Source organism: Arvicola amphibius, chromosome X, assembly GCF_903992535.2.
Source record: "Arvicola amphibius chromosome X, mArvAmp1.2, whole genome shotgun sequence".
Classification (NCBI taxonomy): domain Eukaryota; kingdom Metazoa; phylum Chordata; class Mammalia; order Rodentia; family Cricetidae; genus Arvicola; species Arvicola amphibius.
Window position 1 is genome coordinate 15,509,740 of NC_052065.1, and position 23,680 is coordinate 15,533,419.

The 23,680-nt window shown below is 41.6% G+C and overlaps 1 protein-coding gene across 4 annotated transcripts in view; it reads right to left on the reverse strand.

Annotated features, from left to right (window-relative positions):
• Clcn4 (chloride voltage-gated channel 4) overlaps nt 1-17,863 on the reverse strand; it is a 73,531-nt gene extending 55,668 nt beyond the window's left edge. For 2 of the 4 annotated variants that reach the window (XM_038315990.1, XM_038315986.1), the window contains exons 1-2: nt 17,687-17,862; nt 16,291-16,433 (exon numbers count right to left, since the gene is read on the reverse strand). Coding sequence is in view for 3 of the 4 variants with exons in the window: in XM_038315986.1 (XP_038171914.1) it covers nt 16,291-16,304 (14 nt within the window). In the remaining variant the exon portion in view is untranslated. Of the gene's footprint in view, nt 1-16,290; nt 16,489-17,686 lie in introns of all 4 variants that reach the window. The other 2 variants (XM_038315987.1, XM_038315988.1) reach the window with 2 other exon arrangements.
• Between the last annotated feature and the right edge of the window lie 5,817 nt (nt 17,864-23,680).

The window sequence follows — 23,680 nt, forward strand, 5'->3', positions numbered from 1 at the left end:
ACTGGGTGTAACAGCATATACCTGTAATCTTAGTACTGAGAGATTTAAGGAGAAAGACTGCTGCAAATTCAAAGCCATTCTATTCTATATAGTTTAAGTTCCAGAAAAAGCAGAGTTATAGAGAGAGACCTGTCTCAAAAGAGCTGGGGAGGGGCAAGGAAAGAAGGAAGCGGTGGGGAGGGGGCGACAAAGAAAAAGAAAGTGTAAGAGAAAGGATTCATACAGGTAAGCAATGCATCCTCACAGCAACCAGCAAGAAGGTAGCAGCCCCCACTCAGGAATAGCAATGCACAACACTAGCCAATGGCAAGAGTCTCACTGCTCTCCGGTCAGGGAAGTGGGAAGTAAGCTAGATATAATCACAGGGAAAGCTCAATGAAACTAGTTATTTTGCTATGATCTTTCAATTTGCCTTGTTTTTCTGAGAACTAGCATTTCGGTGGTGCTTTTTAACTGAATTCTAGATCCTGCTTTGTACTATTCAATCAACCTGGACCCAAGGGACTAAACTGGATAACCTGGTGGAAAGAGCCAATCCCTTGAGCTATCTGTGTTGATAAAGTGGCTGTCACCTTAAGACTTCTATGCTCTGACCTATATAAATGCACAGTGAGCCATGGAACAATAATCTGTTTTAGGCATAGTTTATACATAATTAATTCATCTACTATAAATTTCCAATTTATACTTGGGTACATTTCCAGACTTGTGCAATCACCAACACTATCCAATCTCCCTTAAATGTAACTTCATAACCACCAGCAATCATTTCCTCTTCAGTCCTCCAGCAACCGCTGATATATTTTCTGTCTTTGAATTTGCCTATTTTATAATATTTCACCTAAATGGAATCATCTGATGTGGCCTTTTGTGGCTAGCTCCTTTCACTTAGCACAATATCTTCAAGATATATCTTACAGAAGATTATGTATTAGCACATCATTCCTTTTTATTGCTGAATGATATGCCATAGTGGCACAGTATCACACTTGGTTTCTCTATAATCTCCTAACTAAATATTTGGGTGATCTCAACTTTGGAGCTGTTATAAACATGGTATAAGGTCTTTGTATTCATGTTTTCATGTCTCATGCATATATGCTTAAGAGTGAAGTTAGCTGGGCGGTGGTGGTGCACGCTTTTAATCCCAGCACTCAGGAGGCAGAGGCAAGCGGATCTCCGTAAATTTAAAGCAAGCCTGGTCTACAAGAGCTAGTTAGAGGACATCCAGAGCTGTTACACAGAGAAACTGAGTCTTGAAAAACTAAGAAAAAAATTGAAGTTGCTAGGATAAAAGGGAACTCTATTTAAACTTCTGAGGATGCCAGACTGAAGTCTCTCTCCATTCCCTCCACCTTTGTTTTTTTTTTTTTTTATTTCCAGTTCTTGTAGATGGATCTGGGGTTTCATGCACACTAAGCATGTGTTCTACCACTAACCTACACCCCAAGTTGAAATCTCTTCCTTCTGAAGTAAACAACTAGCTACAAAAAATCAGAGCTGTGAAGACAAGTTAGTGAGTAAAGTGCTTGCTATGCACCTGTGAGACCCTGAATTCCACCCCCATCTGCTGGGAGCAAAGACCTGTATTTGGTTATAGCCAAGGTAGTCATTAAGTAAGATATTCACCTCTGTCACCTCTGTAGAGCAAGTTCCGGGCCTAGGATATAATCCTTATCTCCCTGTGAGTTAAGAGTGCCTACAGGATTGCAGACCTGTGGGCTCCAGAAGTGATTAGCACTTCCCCAGAAAACATTTACAGACCCTCAGCATTTCCTTATCTCTTCCTAGCAGCTAGGGAGTCTCCAGACCTGACATTCCAGTATCCTACCCTCCCCACTGCCTTTTTGCTACATAATGCTTTTGAGAAAAAATAATGTTGGCAGCTTGGATCAGAACACAGACTTGCTGTCTGTTTCTCGTGTCTCTTGCGCCTTTCATTCCTCTTCCTTCAAGGTTCGTGCTGTGCTCCTGTTCATGTCCCACTGGTCAGGACACCCACAACCCATGTTAAGGAAGGAATGCAGCAATATACTTGTAAGCCCAGCACTGGGGAGGCAGACACAGGAGGATCCCTAAGATTCACTGTCCAGCCAGTCTAGTTGAATTTGTGAGCTCAAGGTTCAGTGGGAGACCCTATCTCAAAAACTAATTGGGATGTACCTAGGTCCTAGAAGCCTACCATTGCACCCATAGTTCTTAACCACTTTTATGATAAGCCTATACCATATGCTGCCACTACTTATCTTCAAACTTCTAATCAATTAAGTCTTTTGTTCCCAGTGTCTTGTATTCTAAATTATGCTATAAGGTCCATCTACATTTTTGAACATAATTACTGTGTTCTACCTCTCTGCCTTATAATTGCGGGGATGGGGGACAATGTTTTCTTTCAAGGGTCAGAATGCAAATATTTAAAACTGCGTGAGCCATGTGGGCAATGTTAGGTTTATACGCCTCTATGCTGTCTGTCATTCAAAAGCACCGAAAGACCAGACATACAGTCAATATGTGGCTCTGGTTCAATAAAACTGTTTGTGGATACTGAAATTCAAATTTTGCACAATCCTCATTATGTTACAAAATATTTTGGGGCATCAACAATACTAAAATGTAAAAACCATTTAGCTTCAACAATATAAAAATAAGAATCATTCTTAGCCCAGAAGTCACACAAAAGCAGGTAGCAAGCTGGGTTTGGCCCATGAGCCAATATGCTTTGCCAGTTCCTACTCTTTTTATCTGACTGAAGAACTAAGTTCCAATGTATTGCTCCATTCCTCTATGGACGGGTATTTGTTGTGATCCACTGGGACTATTTCAAAGTTAAGCAGTCACAGTCATGTCTCTCAGATCATTTAGGGGACAGAATGAAGTCCCAGAAATATCAATAAAGAACATTAGTAACATTTCAACCTTGACACTTTGAGATGATAAAAGGCAGTTTCTAATACACACACACACACCCTACCCATACACACTTTAAGGTGTCTATGAGATCATCCAACCAGAAGGATTTCCCCTAACTAATTAATTCCTTCAGTTTCCTGTTGCCTTGGTTCATGAATAAAATATAACAGCTGCATTTCTCTAATAAAGTATTCAAGGACAGTAGTAGAGGTCACCTCTAGTGAACAGTATAGGACTCAACAGGAATTCTAGAAGTGCACAGCTACAGGTAAGGACCTGAGAAGATCATGCTCAGAGACAGGCTTAGGTCAGGTGGCATCTAAAAATAAGCATCCCTCCCCCACAGGAAAAGAAGCATTAATTTCTTAACAATATGCTAAACAATTCCAATGACTAATCCACAAGTAGCCTTTAAAAGGTTTTTTTCTTGTAATCTACATGGGTTATATAGGTACTCAACCTAGAAACTGGTAGTCTCTGGGCTCACACATAGTGTCATCACATATGGCCACCAGAGGGAGCCTCTCAGAATCTTCCACTTCACCAATTGCTCCAGAAACCAATGCCCCTGTGCAAAGGAGTCTGTCTTTCTCCATCTTCTTTAACTTATAACTTAACTCACCCTCACTGGAGCTTCTCTTCTGGGCCTGTAGGTTGCCAGAAGTTCAAAACTGAAGAGCCCATAATATCAACTGAGCACTAAGGAACAGGCACTGGTGTAATTGTCCCTAAAAGTCATTGCAGCTTCTCTGTTCCCTTCAGTTTCTTCTCTTTTAATCTACCCCGACTCAAGCACACCCTTAAACATGCTTACATTTTATAACTTTTAAGCACAGAATGGTGAACCAAACAATCCAGATGCATCAGAATACACATGTGATTATATTATGGACTATTCAGAAACAGGCTAAAGTAAGTTATGATTTACGAGAGCGAACAATTCAGTGGTAATTCTACAGAGAAAAGCAAAGACACAAACAATAAAAGTCACAAGACTGGTTTAGAAGGTGATGGATGGAGGCAATATGATGTGTCCTGACGAAGGTGGCTGGGGTTTCAGGGAACTGCTCTTAGACTCAGTAGTCAGATATAGGAGTATCATCAGCCCACTGGGCTTTGGATAACCAGGCCACTTTCTCATTCTTCACTTTGTTCTCTGGTGAAAGGAGTATTGCACTGAATAATGATGCCCCAGGTTGCCTTTCCTCAGAGTCTGAGTCTCTGCACTCAACATAACAAAATGTTTAAACACTGCCATCCAATGCAAAGTTATCTCTAGTTTCACACTGCCCACCATAAAAACATGCACCTTTTTTGTTTACTTTGTTTTCTGTTATTCCATAGCTCAGACTGCCAAAAATTCACAGCAACCTTCCTATTGCAGTCTCTTGAATGTAGATATTACAGAAATGCACCACCATTAATAACTTAATGCTCCTAACCTGCCTGAGTGGATGGATGCAAAAGTAACTATGCCACAGATGTTTTAAGGCAGTAGCAAATATTGCTCTAGCTATATGCTCATGCTGCTCTGAATTGAAGGATTCAAAATGGAAGTTTAAAAACAGTGAAGAGACAGACACATAGAGACAGAGACAGAAAGACATACAAATACAGATAGAGACAAAGAGATAGACACAGATAGAGAGACAGAGACATAGAGACAGAGACAGAAAGACATACAAATACAGATAGAGACAAAGAGATAGACACAGATAGAGAGACAGAGACATAGAGACAGAGACAGACAGAAAGACATAGAGAGACAGAGAGAACATATGTGGGTAGAAAATAAAATCTTACTCACTCTGTTTTGATTCTTTTTTTTTCTTCTCCATTTGTTTTTCCTGAGACTGAGTTTCATATAACCTAGACAAAGCTAAAACCTTCTATGTAGCGTGGGATGACATTGAAATCCTGACTCTTTTGTCAACTTGACACAAGCCAGGGACATATGGGAAAAGGGACTTTAGTCCATCCGATTGGCCTGTAGGCAAGTCTATGGGGCATTTTCTTGATTAGTTATTGATAGGGGAGAACACAGCTTATTTTAGGCAGGGTCACGCCTGGCCAACTGGTTCTGAGTGATTTAAGGAAGCAGGCTCAACAAGCCATGGGGAGAAACCTGGTAAGCAGCACTCCTTCATGACTTCTGCATCAGTTCCTGCCTCCAGGTTTTTATCCTGTTAAGCTTTCTGCCTTGCCTTCCCCTATGGTTAGACTGCAAAATGTAAGATGAAATAAACTCTTTACTCCTCAACTTGCTTTTGTTGTGAGGTTTTTATCACAGCAAAAGAAAGCAAACTGGGGTCCTCTCCTGGGTCCTAGTATCATAGACTGCTAGGATTATATAAATATATACGACGACCACAGCTGGCTGGTTCTCTCTCTCTCTCTCTCTCTCTCTCTCTCTCTCTCTCTCTCTCTCTCTCTCCCTCTCCTCTCTCTCTCTCTCTTTTTCTCTACACACACACATACACACACACACACACACACACACACACACCAGATTCAGAGCTAGATACATGAGGCTCTTCCCCACACTTCAATTCTCAACTTTTACCAGGCACTATTGCTACATTCCAAAGAAATTAAAGACAAGTCTGGACCTTGACCAGTTTTGCCAGTTGTTGTAATACTGTTATGTGACTACATACATGTGAACTGCCTTGTACATGTGACTCTGTTGTCCTTACCCAAGTTCTAGAATAACCCATACCACTCAAAACCTTGTAAGCACCACCTGATTTCTAGTAGCATCTCTATAACTGACATCCTTGTGGATGCCAGGGATGGTGGTTCTGTTCACATGACATGTTTGAAAGTCATGGTTGGGAGCCAGTGTTTACGATGACTCTCAGAACTGGTGTAGAAATACCCCTACTCTCTTGCCCCTCCAAACTGATAATTTTAGTGGCAAACACAATCCAACAGATCCTTAAACCAACCATGAGACCAACCACTAATGCTCTCAGGCAAATGGAGAAGGGTAAAAATTCCACAGGGAAACTGGTTTTTAAATCCATTCAAGGAGCTAGAGAGTGGATCAGCATGTTTAAGACCCTAGGTTTTATCCACAGCACTGTACAATTATTATATAAAGTATCTAAGGAAGTTTATCTGAAATAAATTTCATATCATAACTAGAACATTAATTGTAGAAAACCTTATTCTGAATGAAACAAGAAGCTCAATGCATCTCAAAACAAAAAGAACCACCCAGGCACATGACAATCAAATTGCCAAAACTAATGAAAACCAGGATCTTTCTTTATGTATGTTTTACATATATTTTATTTTATTTTACTTTATTTTATTTTATTTTATTTTGGTTTTTTGAGACAGGGTTTCCCTGTAGTTTCTAGAGCCTGTCCTGGAACTAGCTCTTGTAGACCAGGCTGGCCTCGAACTCAGAGATCCACCTACCTCTGCCTCCCGAGTACTGGGATTAAAGGCGTGCGCCACCACCGCCCGGCCATATTTTTATTTTATATGTAAGGGGAATCAACCTGAATGTATGTTTGTGTATCACATATGTGCAGTACTTTCAGAGACCAGAAGGTGTTGGATCTTTAACACTGGATTTACAGACAACTATGAGCTGCCATTTGAGGGCTGGGAATTGAATCTGGGTCCTCTAGAAGAGCAGCCAGTGCTCCTAACTGCTGAGCCATCTCTATAACACTAAACCACGGTCTCTTAAAAGCAATGAGAGAGAAAAGATAAATAGACGATAAACTACCATGAGGGCCAATAAAGTAAGTATACAAACGCCTTTACAGTTAAGCAATAGAAGGGCATGAGAGAGGATTTATCTGAGAAGGTGGGTTCCTCAGCATGGAAGGAAGCGTCTCCTATCACCTTGCTGTCCATGTGAACCCTCAGCCATTTCTAATTCATTTGAACTAATGCAGTCTTACTTTAAAAAGCTGCTGTTGGGGCTGAAGGGCTGGAGACATGCCTCAGCAGTTAAAAACACTGGTTGCTCTTTCAGAGGTCCTGAGTTCAATTCCTAGCAACTACATGATGGCTCACAACCATCTAGAATAAGATATGATCCCTTCTTGTGGAGTGCAGGCATACACACAGGCACAACACTGTATATATAATAAAAAAATAATTCTTTAAAAAAAACTTACCAGAGGATAATTTTTTTCTGGAAATGTTACTGTTGGGCTAGTGAGATTGCTCAATGGGTAAAACACTTATCACCAGGCCTGATAACTTGATTTTGATCCCCAGGAGCCACATGGTAGAAGGAAAGAGCCACTTCTCAACCAACTGTCCTCTGACAGCTCATGTCATACATTCATGAGCATATAGACGCACGCAAATGCAAATAGATAGATAGATAGATAGATAGATAGATAGATAGATAGATAGATAGATAGATAGATAGAGATAGATAAATGATTTTGAAAAAAGTTTTGGTCAGGCCTTAGGGATGTAGCTCAGTTCATAGAGTGTTTACCTAGTGTGCAAGTGGCCCTGGGTTTACTCCCCATCAGTAGTGGCCCATGCCTTTAATCCCCTATGTGGGAGGTAGAGGCAGGAAGATCAGAAATTCAAGGTCATTTCTCAGCAAAGTGAGTTTGAGGTTGGCCTAGGATACATGATACTTTGTCCGAAAATTAATAAATCAATTAATGAAAATATTTTTAAACTACTTTTAAAAAAGATACTATCAAATGTACCCTAGGGACAAAATTGAGGCAGTCAATGGATGATGCGACATCTGGTGCAACTAAAGAGAAAGTCATTGGAGTTGCAGAGGTCTCTAGAGATAGAGAAGGAGGAAAGTAGCTGTTTCCTGGCTTGCATTGTTGAGTTCAATAGTCAGGGGCAAAGGATGACCATCAGTTCTTGAAATCTCAGTACCCAGCTATTGGCTGGGCTTCATGTACGTTTGAGACCAGGGCTTTCCTTACAGGAAAGTGAGTTTAACCTGACTTGAAGCTGTAAAAAATGGGTATAAGAAAGGTTTGGGGATAATGATCCCCAGTAACAAGAGGAAGGGTGGCAGAGAAAACACTGTTAGGTAGGCACACCCCTACTGGTGTTGAGTAGGGATTTGGCTGACACAACAAGACCATCAAGACCATACAGAGACTGCTTTGCAGATCCCCTGAAATCTGCTCTGACTTTGGCTAGGGAACCTGCACACACATCTCAGGGTGGCCACTGAATTCTGTACTTACGCTGACCTAGCAGTTCTCTCAGGGCTCTGTGGCCTGGTTGTGTTTGCTTACTTCTCGGGTCTTAGTTCCTGGTCTGCGTTGATTTGGCTAAATGTGAAACCTAGTATTCCTCCTACAGAGGAAGCCTGGGAGGTGCTTGTTGGACTAAAAGGACTTTGTGGTCAGTATCTAGGAGGGCCCACCATAGTGAGCTATTTTTCCTCCCAGCCTAGTCATGCCTTTCACCAATCCTGCTTCCCCCAAAATATGCAAAAGGACTGAAACTTCATCCACCACCTCAGCCACATCAGCCTTGTTCTCTTTGCTGTGGCCAGTATGAGGACACAGGAGGGATACATCAAAGCTGTGTTTGATGCCCCTCCCTGCATGTAACCTTGACAAAGCCACTAGCCACTGATGGCTATTTAACTTTTAGTAATCGACAAGTGAGAATATCACAGGGAGGCAGAAAACAGATTGTGGAGAAAAACTTGTCAGAAAGAAAGGTCAGCAGAAGGCCAATGTGAGGAAAGCCAGTACAGGGAGAGACAGAGGGCACAACTTTCCTCCAGCAGTGCTTGGCACTGTTATAGATGAATTGTATCCACCTCCAAATTCCTGTATCAACCCACCCAACCACCACTATTTCAGAGAGTGACCATATTTGGAGGCAAGGTCTTTTCAGAAGTAATTAAATTGAAATAATGTCATCAGGATGGACCCTAAATTCAATATGATCATTATCCTTATAAGACATAATTTGGGCACAGAAACACACACAAACTAAGAGGACAAGCCCAAAAGAGAGAGAGAGACCTACCTACTACAGACTTTTTTTTCCACAGCCCTCAGAAGGAAACAACCTCTCCATAACTTGATCTCAGACGATGAGGGAATTTGTTGTTATCTGAACTACCTGGTATAGGATCCTGGTATAGAAGCCCAAACAATGATTATACTATAAGCAGGCTTTTTGTGGATGTGTCTGCCTTTGCCCACCTGAAAGATGGGAAGATAATCCAAGTATCTTTGGTAAACTTTTTCCACACAGCTTAGGAGAAACAGGGCTCCCAACAACCACTCGATGTAACCAGGGAGCATCCAGGTCCTAAAATGATCATGGCCTGTTGGGCATGGAAAAAGGCCTTGGGGCCTGGGCTCTATGTAACCTTCCTCTCATGGTATATGAGATCTATGTTCTTCTCTGTCTCAGTTTATCTGATAAAGGACCCAGGGTAATAGTTCTTGATTCATAGACTGCCAGGAGCCCTATTAGTTTAATGTGCATAAAGTTCTTAGAAGAGCACTGTGAGCCATATATTCATTATTGTTATTGTTGTTGTTGTTGTTGTTATTATTATTATTATTATTGTGAGCATTTTCTTTTTGTTGTTATTGGAAAGTGTCTGTGCAGAAATTCTAAATTGCTGGCTCTTGGCAACAGCAGCACAGAGACCTCACAGCCCCATCCCCCGCTTGGGTGAGAGTGGAGAACACTGAGTCAATTGTATCACTAGAGGCCATATGAGGTTGGCCTGGTCTCCTTTCCAACACACAGGCAAGGTTTCAAAAAGGGACAAATAGCAGTGTGCGCCTGGGGCTGTAGGAAGCCTGCCATGCCACACAGCAGCTTGCTAGGTCCTGTGTAAGGCAGACTCAGATATCTGGGTACAGAGAGTACTGGTGGGCAGGGAAAAAGGAGGAAAAGGTAGTAGGAAGTGATCATCCCTGAGCTCTGTGTGTTACAAGTTTATAATGCGCTAACACTTAAGAGACAGGTGCAGTTTAATTCTCCTATAGGCTATGTCTCTATGCACTCTCTTGTTCCCAGCCTCCCTCTGTTTGAGACTGTCTCCTCTTTGTTCCGGTGGCTCTCAGCCGCTAGGCAGCTAATGGGGAACTCTTGTCACTGTCACCAGCCTGGTGTTTGAAGGTCCCGCTGCAGAGATGATTGAATCACAGCCTCCTCATCATCCTAACGTTCTCTAGAAATTTTACACACAGGGGAGACCTGGTAATGACTGGAAATATTTTAAAGTGGCCCAACCGGAGGGGTTGCTATGTAGATGCAGGTGAGAGGAACTGTTAAACATCCTACACTACCACCACTATAAAGAACCTTGCAGTTCCAACAGGATGTGATGGTGTATGACTAATACCAGTATTTTTGAGACTAAGGTAGGGCCACTGTAAATGTGATGCCAGCCTGGGCTACAAGTATGAGAGCCTGCCTCTAAAACAGCAGAAACAAAACGACTACACAGCCTCAAATATGTATAGTGTCAAGTTGAGAAACTCTGGCCTAGACACATAACATAGATGCAAGGAATAGTTGATGGATTAAAATGTTACTAAAGGGATTGGAGGGATGGCTTGGTGAGGAAAAACACATGCCATGTAATAGGAGGAGCTGAATTGGAATTGCCAAACACACAAAAAAGCCAGATACACAGCACAAAAATCTTAATGCAAGCATCTATAACCCAAGCACTCCTATAAGAAGATTGGAGATGGATACAGGAGAATTCCCAGAGGACCGTGGGCCAGCTAACCTGGTGAATGCAGTAGAGCAACAACAACAAAGACCCTGTCTCAAACAGGGTGGAAGGTGAGGCCCCACACCAAAGGTTGCCCTCTGACCTCTATCGATATACCCACATTCACACACATGAATATACCTTCTTTGCATGCACACATGCTCAAAATAAAAATAAACTACAATGTTGTTGAGGTATTGAATGGAGGAGTGAATGGAAATTGAGGTTTGTGTCTTATGGGGATGCTTTTGCAGTATTCATATTAATTGTCTTTTCTTAGGCATTAAATGAATCTGTTTTTTTAAGGGTTTATTTTATTTTTAAAATTGTATGTATGGGTATGTGTCCATGTGGGGGCATTGTGCTCTTGAGTGCAGGTGCTCACCAAGGCTGGAAAAAGGCATTGGATCCCTGATAGATGGAATTACAAGTAGTTGTGAGCTTCCTGATGTGAGTGGGGAGCCCTGACCTTGGCTCTTCCGGAAGAACATTACTAGTTCTTAATCATTAAGCCATCTCTGCAGCCAACTGCACCGTTTTGTTTATGTTTGTCTGTTGTTATTTTTGTTGTTTGAGGCAATGTCAAACTATACAGCTTAAGGTGGCCTGGAACTCATTAATAGCCCAAGCTAGCCTCAAACTGTCAGTCTTCCTGCCACAGCTTCGGAAGTGGACCACCACACCCAGCACAGAACTTTGGTTTCCACTGGACCACTGTTCAAGGAGCAATTTTTCCAAGCTCACAGCACTGAAGAAGACAGACCTGTGTCCTCCCTCACAGACTGGGAAAAAAATTTTAAAAAGACACCTCAATTGTTCATCCATAGCTCTATCAAAACTGGTTGCTTGATCTTAGGCAAGTCATTCTGGACATAGACTCCTCAGATAAAAATTACACAAATTGTTTTGACTTTGAAGTTTTCTTCCAACTTCTAAACACTATAAGTTTCATCTCAGAGAAATGTTTCTCCCTTTGAAATTTTCTAGTAATATAATACCATTTTCATTGATTAGAAAAGAGTACCTAATCCACGTATCAATCATCATCAGTGCTGTAAATTCCTGTACTGACCGCGAGATGGAATGTACCGGGGATGTGTGGATGTAAATTAATCCTCAAACAACAGCTAGAGAAATGGAGCTGTCAAGTAATCAGGTGCTCCAATTTTACCTTTGTTATTTTTTCCTTTTGAGACATGGTCCAGGCGACTCTGGAAATCATTTCATGCTGGCCTCAAACTCTTCACAATCCTCCTTAGTACTGGGATGACAGGCATGAGTCACCACACCTGGCTACCCCATTTTATTTCTTATGGTGCTGTTCACAAGATAATGAAATGAGTCGGGCCATGGTGGTGCACGCCTTTAATCCCAGTACTTAGGAGGCAGAGACAGGCAGATGTCTGAGTTCAAGGCCGGCCTGGTCTACAGAGCAGGTTCCAGGATGGGCTCCAAATCTATACAGAGAAACCCTATCTTGAAAAACAAACAAAACAAAACAAATAAAAGGAAAAAATAAAAATGAAGTCAATCACTACTATAACAGAGATAGATTTATAAGGCATATAAAACAAAAGAGCTAGAAGTAAAAGTGTATTTTATGATTCCATCTGTGAAATTCAAGGATAAGCAAACCTGTGCTAATAGGAACCAAAATGGCAGTGGCCACTCCAGCAAATGGGACAATATAGTGTCCTTGGAAGGTCTAGTAATGGTCTGTATAGATATACAAAAACTAATGGAAGTAATATTTCTGAATCTGACTTTGTGTATATTCATTTTTTAAATTTTTTTGGATTTATTTATTTTATGTGTATGTGGTTTTGCCTGCATATGTGCATGTGTACCACCTGTGTGATCCTGCTGCTCGCAGAGGTCAAAAGAGTGTGAGACTCCCTGGAACAAGAGTTACAGGCAGTTTGAACCGGCACGTGGGTACTAGGAAGCAAACCCAGGTCCCATGTAAGAGCAAAAAGTACTCTTAACTACTGAGCTGTATCTCCAGCTCCAATTTCGTGCATACCGTATGTCAAGACAGCGGAGAAATGAGGTAAGGGATGATATATTATGTAGACGGGTGTGTCTGCACAAGCATTTTCTGAAATCATGTATAACCAGATTATCTATGGTTGGTTGCCTTGGGAAATGAAGTAGGGGGACAAGAATGTAAGAGAACTAAGTGGTCTCTGTAACCTTGAAACTATCACCAAGTCCATAAATTACGATTTCATCAAAAATAATTATCATTCTTCATTAATATATAATTCACATCATAATCTTAAAAGAAACCCAGCCTTGCATATGAGAAAGAAAAATGTCTGTTGGTCTGCTTCTGAAAACATGGTTAAGCCAAAGACTGATGATAAGACTGGCCCATGTCCAACACAACCACTGGATGAGCAGGGAGGGACATGCTACAAGGCTCTGAAAGTAATGCAGTTAGAATAATTCTTCTGCCTTCTAAAGCATAAACACATATTAAAGAGATCTCAAAAAAAGCACTAAAAATAAAAACCAAAAAAGGAAATTGCCTTTATCATGGCATTTGATTTCTAAGTACTTCAACAAGCATCTCCAAAATGTAAGATCCCTGACCAATAAACATATGTATGAACTATCCATTGCTACTTAACAGATTACTCAAAACACAGTAGTAGGAAATAAGCATGTCTTTTCTCACTGTGTGTCCTACTTTCCTTTCCTGTTGCTGTGATATAATACCCTGATTAAAGCAACTTCAAGGGAGAAGGGGTTTATCTGGCATACAATTCTAGATTACAGTCATTACATCATTGCAGAGAAGTCAAAGCAACAGGAACTTGGAGCAGCTAGTTACATCAACAGTCAAGGGCATTTGTTGCTCAGCTAACTTTCTCTACTCTAATACAATTTAGGAACCAAACTCTGGCAATGGTCCTGCCCATAGTGGGCTAGGTCTTTCTACATCAATTAATGCAATCAAAACAAACAATCTCCCCACATGCCTACTTGTCAACCCAATCTAGACAATTTCTCATTGAGATTCTTTCTATATGATACAGATTGTGTCACATTAACAATTAAAACTATCACAGTGTTTGGCATATGAATCTGCATGTATCTTAGCTAAGTGCCTAAGCTCCAGGTCTCTCAGAAGACTGCCACAACCTCAATCCTCAGCTGGGGCTGACAGATCTGTTGCCAAGTGCACCCATGCCACAGTTGGTTCTGGCTCCCAACAAGATGCAGAAATTCTCATGACACAGCATCCCCCCATCTATGCTGGAGTGACTCAAGAGAGAGAACACATACCCAAAACTGACATTTCAGTTCTTCATAGCCTAGTTTCAGAAGTGCCATGTCGGAGCCATTTTATATCCATGTGAGTCACTAGGTGTGGCCCAACTGCCAAGGGAGAGGATTATGCAAGATTGTACCCAGCAGGGTAAGTCTCAGATTCATTTTACCAAATCAGCACTAATCTCCTTGGATCAACTGATAGCTAGACACATAACTCTTCAAGTGCCCCCCAGATGTCTACTGTATGTTTGTTCAGGCTGGGATCCAATCAAGGGCCACAAATTTTATTAGGCTCTTTGGTCTCTTAGGTATCAATTGATGATGAACAGCCTTGTGGATATTAGAATCATCATTCTAATTTGCTTTTATTTATTTTTATTTTATTTTTTTGTGTCAGGCCAGCCCCTGATTACAAATGCTATACAAGCATCCCTCTCCTCTTCCCTCAGAAACTGGGAATGATAACCCCCAATAAAGAAAGCCCTCACATTTATAATTCATGACTACCCAATATGACGATTTCAAATCAAGGGCTCCACATCGAACATACCATAAGAAAACAAACTCTGGAATGTAAGAGCTGGAAAAACATCTAAAGGGCATCTATGGACTGAGGCTATGGCTCAGTGGTAGAGTGCTTACTTAACATACAATAAATAAACCTAGATTCTACTCCCAATACCATGGTGGAAAAAAGAATAAAGTTGTCATCTAAATCAGTAACTTCTAACCAGGGTTAGTGGAATCCTTAAGCAGGTGGCAATGTCTGGTGACATTCTGGCTTGTCACAGAAGGAAGGAAGAGCTTCATACTGGCATCTGTAGGTGGAGGCCACAGACTAGGCTAAACATCCTACAATGAATTGGATGTCCCTCATAGCCATCCTAAAGATAAGAAACCATACACCAGCTAACTTTGTTTCTTTCAGAATGAGGAAGCTGAGGTCCGAAAGGATAATGGTGACTATTTCAAAGTTATACAGCGACAAAACCAGAAGTCGATCCAAGTGTCTATTCTACCTTCCTCCATCACCTGCTTTGCTTTGTCAAGAGTTGGTTCGGAAGAAGAAAGGGTGGGATCTGAAGGTGCTTTGTTTTTGCTGTTAGACATGGAATCCAGGGTCTCTCAAATAAGAAGCATATGACCTAACTGAGCTATAATAGTGGCTAATCTTAATGTTTGTAGCCAACGCAAACCAAAGGAGGAAAATCACAATCAATACATCACTGAACGAATGACACACAACCTATCAGGATATCCCAAAGTCTGAACAAAATGCCATCTTTAATTATCAATTTGAATAGCACTGTTTGACCAAAGTTGCTACCGGATAGAATTCTTAATAGGTTAAGTTCCAGAGCAGTTGACTGTAGCCTCCACTTCTAGAGACATCAGGTTTTCAAAGAGAATGTTAATTCGCCTCCCTAGGGTGCCCACACACGTCCTGGCCATAAACCAGAAGAAAGGAATGTAAGCAGGGTTGAGAAAGAGGGCATTAAAATCCCCACCCCCACATGCACGCACAGGCTGTCATGCTGGGACTGAAGTCACCTGACCCCTCCATCTGCCGCTGAGTCATCAAGCCCCTTCCTTCAGTGAGCTAATTATGCAGCTAGGCAATTAAGAAGAATGCTGGAAATTCTGAAGGTCTGGGTTATCTCCAACCCTCAGCATTCGCTAAGTACCATTTTGTTCTTAGAGATATAGCCATGTTTTACAGTGGCCCATTATCTTTGCAAACCGTATTTTTATTGTATTTTATCGAATGCTGTTGTTTTTAAATCTACTGAAAACACCTGCCTGGAAAAAAACAGGTTTAAATGCTGGAAACTTGCAAAATAATGCTAAACAATTTTGACTGCACATCTGGCCTTGATATTGTAGCTAAGATGTTGCCATTCCCCATCAAGTTTTTGCTTTGAATAAAATTAGGCTCACTGCTGAGAGGCAACCTCTGAGAGAAGAATTAATAAAGATATCTTTATTGAGCCAGCACGATGACAGAAGGAAAATGGTTTATGGTTATCTTTTCAAAGCAGCTTTTGCTCTTGGTCTCTGTCCTTAGAAAGCATGTGTTGTAGTCAGTTAAAATTTTTCTTCCCTTCCTTGCAAGAGGCTCTTATTTTTCTGTCTGGCCCCTGCCCACTTTCTGCAAGTCAACACGCCAAAACCCAACTCACGCTTGCACCTGCACCAGGCCACTCCCCATCTGATGCTTGCAACAGCAAAAGGAGCAGGAGGAAGCAGCTGTGGACAGCAGGCAAAGGCCCCACTTTCGGTTTTAGGGGGAGATGCCAGGGCAGCAGACCACCCACCCAGGATCTGCCTGAAGCGTCTGCACTGTTGGGAGCGCCAGGAAAGGCATCCGGGCACCACGCGCCCCTTACCTGCAGTGCCGCATCTTGCAGCGTGGCCGTCCACCTGGACAGCATCCTAGAGCATCCTTTCTTCAGCACGTCTTCTGCGAGTGCTGTGACGTCATCAGGAGGCGGGCTCCACGCTGCCACGTGACGTCTTTGAAGCCCTGCGGCTGGGAGGAAGACAGGAGGTCCGAGGGTGGGTGGGAAGACCCGGGTGGGAAGACCCTTCATGTTCCAAAAGAGGCAGGTAACAGTTAATATGACCTCCTTTCAGGGTGTTTGTCTTGATGCATGTCTATTGCTTGTTCTTGTTGGGAAAGTTAGGGGAAACAGTAAACAGGAAGAATTGACATTATTACAGGTTCCAAACATATAATAAGATTTTTTTAAAAAGCTAGCAATAAGGAGATTATTGTGGAAAGGAACACAATCTGGCGTTTTTGTTTTATCAGATGCAATAGAGAAATATATTTTACGAAAATTAAAATGGAACCTGAAATAGTCCATGCATGAACACACAGCATTTGAAGTTTGGTGTTCCAAACTATATAGTCAAATATTACGCTTAGGCAGTTCCTGATGGAATATTCTTCAAACTGGACCGATGGCTGATACTTTAAATTATTCTCACTAGCTGCATTACATTAGTTTTATTTGCTAAGGGGAAAAAACAGTGGCATCACACATTAATACTACTTTCTGTAATCTTCGATTATTTAAAAAAACAGAGAGAACACAAATGTATTTATGTTTATTTTTCTTAACTCCTGGCTAAGACATTTCATCTCTTGAGCACAAATTTGTTGAAAATAACTCATTATTTCAAGTTGTCTGATTTTTCTGCCATTCTGAAGAAGCGAGTCACTTTACTATTAAAATGTACATTGTCAACATTTTTTGCATTCCCAGTAAAACAGTCTTTCCTTAAAGGCTCTAGAATATTCTCTGATCAGTTCATAAATTGGAACTAGTACATTCAGAACTTAAAACAGTTCATGTATAAAATCTTGTTTGCCAAACCACGTAATTGTTGTGAAAGACAGACTCTCTTTTCATTCCTATCGCAATTTCACAGGGATTGTTTTAAGTGTAAATCACAATTATAACATTCCTTTTGATCACTCTCCTGAAAGCCACGTTAAATAGATTGTTTTACAAGCAGGCAGGAGTTAAGTTGGCTGGCCACTTATTCCACCAGCTTTTTTCCCCTTCTGTGTTTAACCCTGTCCCCTTTACCACCATTGCCTCCAGATTAGCCACATTTCTGCTCACTGGGTCAAACTCTAATTTAGATTAAATACAGCCCTTGCCTCTCTCAGCCCTCTATTATTTTCAAGATCGTATGTTTTTAAATTGACAGCGGTGGTGTGGATTTCTAGGTCACTGCTCTCAGGTTTGTTGCTCAGAGTGACAAAGAACTTACCTTTACAGCTGTGAGGTTCTTGATACACAAAGCCAAATTGCTACTGCAATCTCTGACTCCTTTGGGTTGAGGGTCTGAAGAACACGGAAACTGACAAGTTCATTTCCCTGCCAGAGGCAAATGTCGATTTCAGCCTCAGGCTCACAGAGGGCCCAGTTGGCAGTCTGGCAGTATCACGTGTTCGGCTCAGCCACTCAGCCCAGTCCTGCCCTCCTGGCCACCCCTGGCTCTGGAAGGTACTTTGTAATGTGAACGGCCTTCTAACCTTAGTGGAAAGGTGTCTAGGGAGAACCTATTTCTGCAATACAGGAAGCCCCACCTCCGGTGACTGGTGCTCTCTGCTCGTCGTTTCCCGGGGTGGGGGCAGGGAAAGAGAACTGCTTTGCGTGTAACTCACCCTGCTGCCCACAGCCTTCCTTTGTGTTCGGCTTGGCTGAAATGAGTAAACCTTCCTCATCTGGGAACATATTTTTTTTAAACAAGTTAGTTTCACCTTCTCTTTTTCCAGGTGATTGCTCAATTGAAAGCAAACACACAGACACTCACACACATTCCCCATACATACGCACTTTCTGTCTGTCTGTTACACACACATACACACTGTCTCTCTCTCTCACACACATACATTCTGTCTCTCTCTTACAGGCACACACACACACACACACCCCACCACCACCACCACCACCAACACAACAACAACAAAAACAGACCTAAAATGGGGCTGTGGATTTCCAACAGAATGAAATAACTGTTGTAATATCTTCTACACTCAAATTAAAAAAAAAAGGAATAAAAGGTACTATGATTTTAGATACTTAGGGAGAAAAGGACATTTGTACTAGGTTAAATGGAACACAATGAGGCTCCAAAACATTATGCAGCAAGTGATTTATCTATTGCATGTGGATGTAATATACTTGCAGCTAGTTACATACAAACTTTTATATATGAACAAGGAAAGTAATTAAGTCTAATTCACCAAATTATCAAAATGTGGCAATTCACTGGCAAATAAGATTAAGAGTGTTTCAGTTTTCTCCTCCTCCTCCTCCTCTTTCTTCTCCTTCTTTTCCTTCTTTGCTCTGCAATCTCATTTCTCCACAGTGACAGAGCTTTATAGCAAGAGAAGAATGCAGGTTACACACTTGGAGCTAATTTTTGATGCATGGATCTTATTCGAAGAATCTCCAGTCCTACACACAAAGCTTGAAGGAAACAATCTCAGTCCTACACTAAGATTTATCTGTCAGGCACTCTAACCATGCTTCTCATTTTGCACTGGAGAGAGAAAAGAAGGGAGGAGGAGAGAGAGTTGATGGGCTAAAAACTTTTCTTCAGTAGCCATGGAAGCACAATTAGGATCTGATTTCTAGATCCCAGTGTTCTCTTCACATACTTGGAATTTCGTGACATGGAATCTTTTATACTTTCCCCTTCTTCATTATCTGCTGTATTTCCAGAAACAATACACAAGACTCATAACACTATGTGATTGTTGTTCATTTTGCCATGCTTTATTTTGTTTTGTTTTGAGACACAAATCTCACTCTGTAGCTAAGGTTGCCTCTTGAGTGTTGTGAGCCACCTTGCACAATGAGAACATTGGTTCTTAGTGGGAATAATGTTGCCCTTTATCCCCTAGGGACATTTTCAGCTGCCTACTGAGGCACTATAGGGACTAGTAGTGTATTCCTGGCTTCCAGAGGGCAGAGCTCAAAGACACTAGAGAAGAGGCCACGGCGTGCAGAACCGCTGCCTATGACAGTAACTGATGTAGTCTCTTAAATATCAATAAGGCCTTAGCCTTAGGCTAAGGCCTCTGGGTTAGAATAGCTTATAAATTGTGATTAGATGTTCCTGCCATTTTGAGGCATTTTTCCCTTGATAATGTGCTGGAGCCTCTGCTCTATAATGAAGCACTTACATGTCAACACTGGGGCAAGAGGAAAGATTAACTGCCTATCTAAACATACACCATCTCTGAAAGAGCCACAAAAAATGGTGCTTAGATTTCTGGTAAAACCAGTGTCTGTCTCTCAGAAGCTGGTGAAAAAGTTTCAAGAGTTTTGGGGTGTGTTAAATATGTTTTAATCATACATTTCCTAAGCACTCTTTTTTGTTTGTTTGTTTCAAGGTAGAGTTTCTCTGTAGCTTTGGAGCCTGTCCTAGAACTTGCTCTGTAGGCCAGGCTGGCCTCGAACTCACAGAGACCCTTCTGTCTCTGACTCCTGAATGCTGGGATTAAAGGTATATGCCACCACCATCTGGTCCAAGCACTCTTACATATACGTGTCAAATATTCAGTACAAAAAATTATTCAGTACAATGAGCCCATTTATCTTCAGGGTGCCTTTGATGCATGCTCTCAGGTATTATCAGCAATTGCACAGGGAGAACACTATGACCTTGTCCTGCAGAAAAGACAAAAGACAGCCTTGACATTGTCTCTTGCTCTCTAACCTGGAACTCTATGTAGTTAAACATGGACTCATGGTTCCTACTTCTCTCTACATGATATCCCTGCTCTGACCATCATCCCCTCATTTCCTCTGTGAACCCACAGCTCCCGAGACCCTGACATGGTTTGCACCACATTAGACTCAAATCACTTGCTCACATCAGTCCTATAGTTCTTGGGGAGCAAGAACTGGATCCACATGCAAAGAAAGTCCAACATTCAGCACTACGTCTAGGTCTTACCAAGTTACACTAACTCAAATTTTGCACAAATTTCTTGAACCAAGAGGCTAGTAAGATGGCTCAAAGGTTAAGAATGCTTGCTCTTCTTAAACATAGGATCAAACTAGTTCCTCAGAATGTGGTTGACAGTTGTATGGCTGGGGCAGACTGAGGGGCACTAGCAGTGGAACTTTTTGGGATCCTATTCTCTTTGGATGTATACCTTGCTCAGACTAGATATAGTAGGGAGGGCCTTGGACCTTCCACAAAGCAAAGTGCCTTACCATCTCTGAGGATTAGAGTGGGGTGGGGTGGGAGGGTGTGTGGAGGGAATGGGAGGAGAAGAGGGAGTGGGAATTTGGATTGGTATTTTAAAAAAATTCTGATAAAAAAATTCTAATAGAAAAAGAAAAAACAAACAAACAAGCAAAAAAGAATGCTTGCTGTTCTTTCAGAGGACTCCAGTTTCCAGCACCTACATCTGGTGGCTCCAAACTGACTGTAACTCCAGCTCTAGGAGATCAGACACCTTCTTCTAAACTGTCTACACCCACATGTACACACACCAACACACATACATTTATACATAATTAAAAGCAAAAATAAATGTTAAAAATAGTCTCAATTGCCGGTTGGTGGTGGTGCACGCCTTTAATCCCAGCCCTCAAGAGGCAGAGGCAGATGCATTTCTGTGAGTTCAAGGTCAGCCTGGTCTACAAAGTAAGTTCTAGGAAAGGCTCCAAAGTTATACAGAGGAAACCCTATCTTGAAAAAACAAAAAAGAAAAAGAAAAAAACCAAAAATATTCCCAAGCAAAAGTTAATACAAATAACATATGATATTGATATATTATGAATATATCACAATATTACTTTCTGTGTTTTTTGAGATAATTTCATATATCCCAAACAGTCCTCAAGCTTGCTATGTATTTGAAAATAACCTTGAACTTCTTATCTTCTCTCCTCCCTCTCCTAAAGACTGAGATTGCAGGCCTGCATCACTGTCCCCAGTACCTGCAGTGCTAAGGATCAAACCCATGGTTTTGTGCATGCTAAGCTAGCATTTTACCAATTGAGCTATAACCCCAGTTCTCTACGTGCTATTTTTTCAGATTTGCATAAATATTACTTTTCCCTTTTGTGAATAGGGACAGTTGTAGTGAGGAGCTTCGGGCTGCATTCCGGCACGCATGGCTCCTGCACGCCTGGCTAGCGTATGCCCCAAAATAACAACACACAAACTGTATTCATTTAAACACTGCCTGGCCCATTAGTTCCAGCCTCTTATTAGCTAATTCTCACATCTCTTGCTTTAACCCATATCAAATAATCTATGTAACACCACAAGTGGTGTCTTACCAGGAAAGATTCAGCATGTCTAACTTGGTGGCTGGCTTCATGGCGACTGTTCCAGAGAGGAGAGGCAGGGTGGTCTATTAACTTCCCTTCCCAGCATTCTGTTCTGTCTACTCTGCCCACCTAAGGGCAGGTCAATCAAATGGGCCAGGCAGTTTCTTTATTAATTAACCAATGAAATCATCAGATAGATAGAAGACACACCTACATCAGACAGTGTTATAGAATCTGCCTATGCTGGCTAGTTTTATGTCAACATAACACAAGTTAGAGTTATTTGAAAGGCAGGAACCACAATTGAGAAAACGCTTCCATGAGATCAGGGTGTAAAGTGTTTTTTAAAATAGTGATCAGTGGGGAAGGGCCTAGCCCATTGTGGGTGGTGCCATCCCTGGGCTGGTGATCCTGGGTTCTATAGGAAAGCAGGCTGAGCAAGCCATATGAGTAAGCCAGTAAACAACACTCCTTCATGATGCTGAATCAGCTTCTGCCTCTAGGTTCCTGTCCTGCTGGAGTTCCTGTCCTGACTCCCTTCAGTGGTGAACAGTGATGTGAAACTGTAAGCCAAACAAACCCTTTCCTCCCCAAGTTGCTTTATCATGGTGTTTCATCACAGCAATAGTTACCCTAAGACACCACCATTTGGAGTTGTTGTGAGGCATAAGTGAACCACCGAGAAAGAGGAAGCAGTGCCTTTTTTTGGATGGGAGACATGAGAGGAAATGTATGTACCTATGTATAGAAATCTTCTGTATTTTCAACTTAGAGAATTTATTTATTTATTTATTTATTATGTACACAATATTCTGTCTACATGTGTGCCTGCAGGCCAGAAAAGGGCACCAGATCTCATTACAGATGATTGTGAGCCACCATGTGGTTGCTGAGAATTGAACTCAGGACCTTTGGAAGAGCAGGCAATGCTCTTAACCACTGAGCCATCTCTCCAGCCCCACTAAGAGAAATTTTTAAGGGTCCATCCACACCCACACCCACACGTGCACATGTGCACACACACATACAGCATGCCCAATTTATTTAGATGCCATTGTAAAACTGTATAAGTCCTTCTTAGGGGGACACATGAAACATATAACCCCTGGTTTACTGGACATGGCTGCTACCATTGCACAATAATTCAGCCTCCTCCAACAAAAATGTATTTTTTAGATTTACTTAGTCTTCGGTGTCTTCATGTTGTGCCTACATGTATGTTAGAGCACAACATGCATAACTGTTGCCCTCAAAGGTCAGAAGAAGTTGTTGAATCCTCTGGGGCTGGAGTTATAGGCAATTGTGTTGGAAATCAGACCCAGGTGTGCCTAACCATAGAATCATCTCCCCAGTCTTAAACAGCGTGTAATAAAATTTGGCATTTTCTGCATTATAAATTTTTGCATAATTTTTATTATTATTTTAAGCATATGGATGTTGTGACTGCATGTATGTTTGAACACCACATGCATGCCTGGCAAAGGCCAACAGATAGCATTGGTCCCTTAAAACTGGAGTTACAGATGGTTGTGAACTGGCCATGTGAGTACTGGGAGTCAAATCCAGGTCTTTTGGAAGAGCAGTCAGTGTTCTTAACTGCTGCTAAGCCACCTCTTGTACTAATTTTTACATTAACAAAAAATACAATCTTTATGGATGCCTTTTGTGGTACTCTAAAACTCTGCACCCAAATTTCAGTCATGTTTTTCTTTTTCTTCTTTTTTCCTTTCTTTCTTTCTTTCTTCCTTTCTTTCTTTCTTTTGTTTTTTTCAAGACAGGGCATCTCAGCCCTAGCTGTCCTGGAACTAGCTCTGTAGACCAGACTGGCCTTGAACTTGCACAGATCCACCTGCCTCTGCCTCTTGAGTTCTGGGAGTGCCCCACCACTAGCTGGTGCCTCTTGAGTAATTTTATGCCTGGGTGCATTATCTTGAATGAATGAATGAATCCTTCCCATCTAATT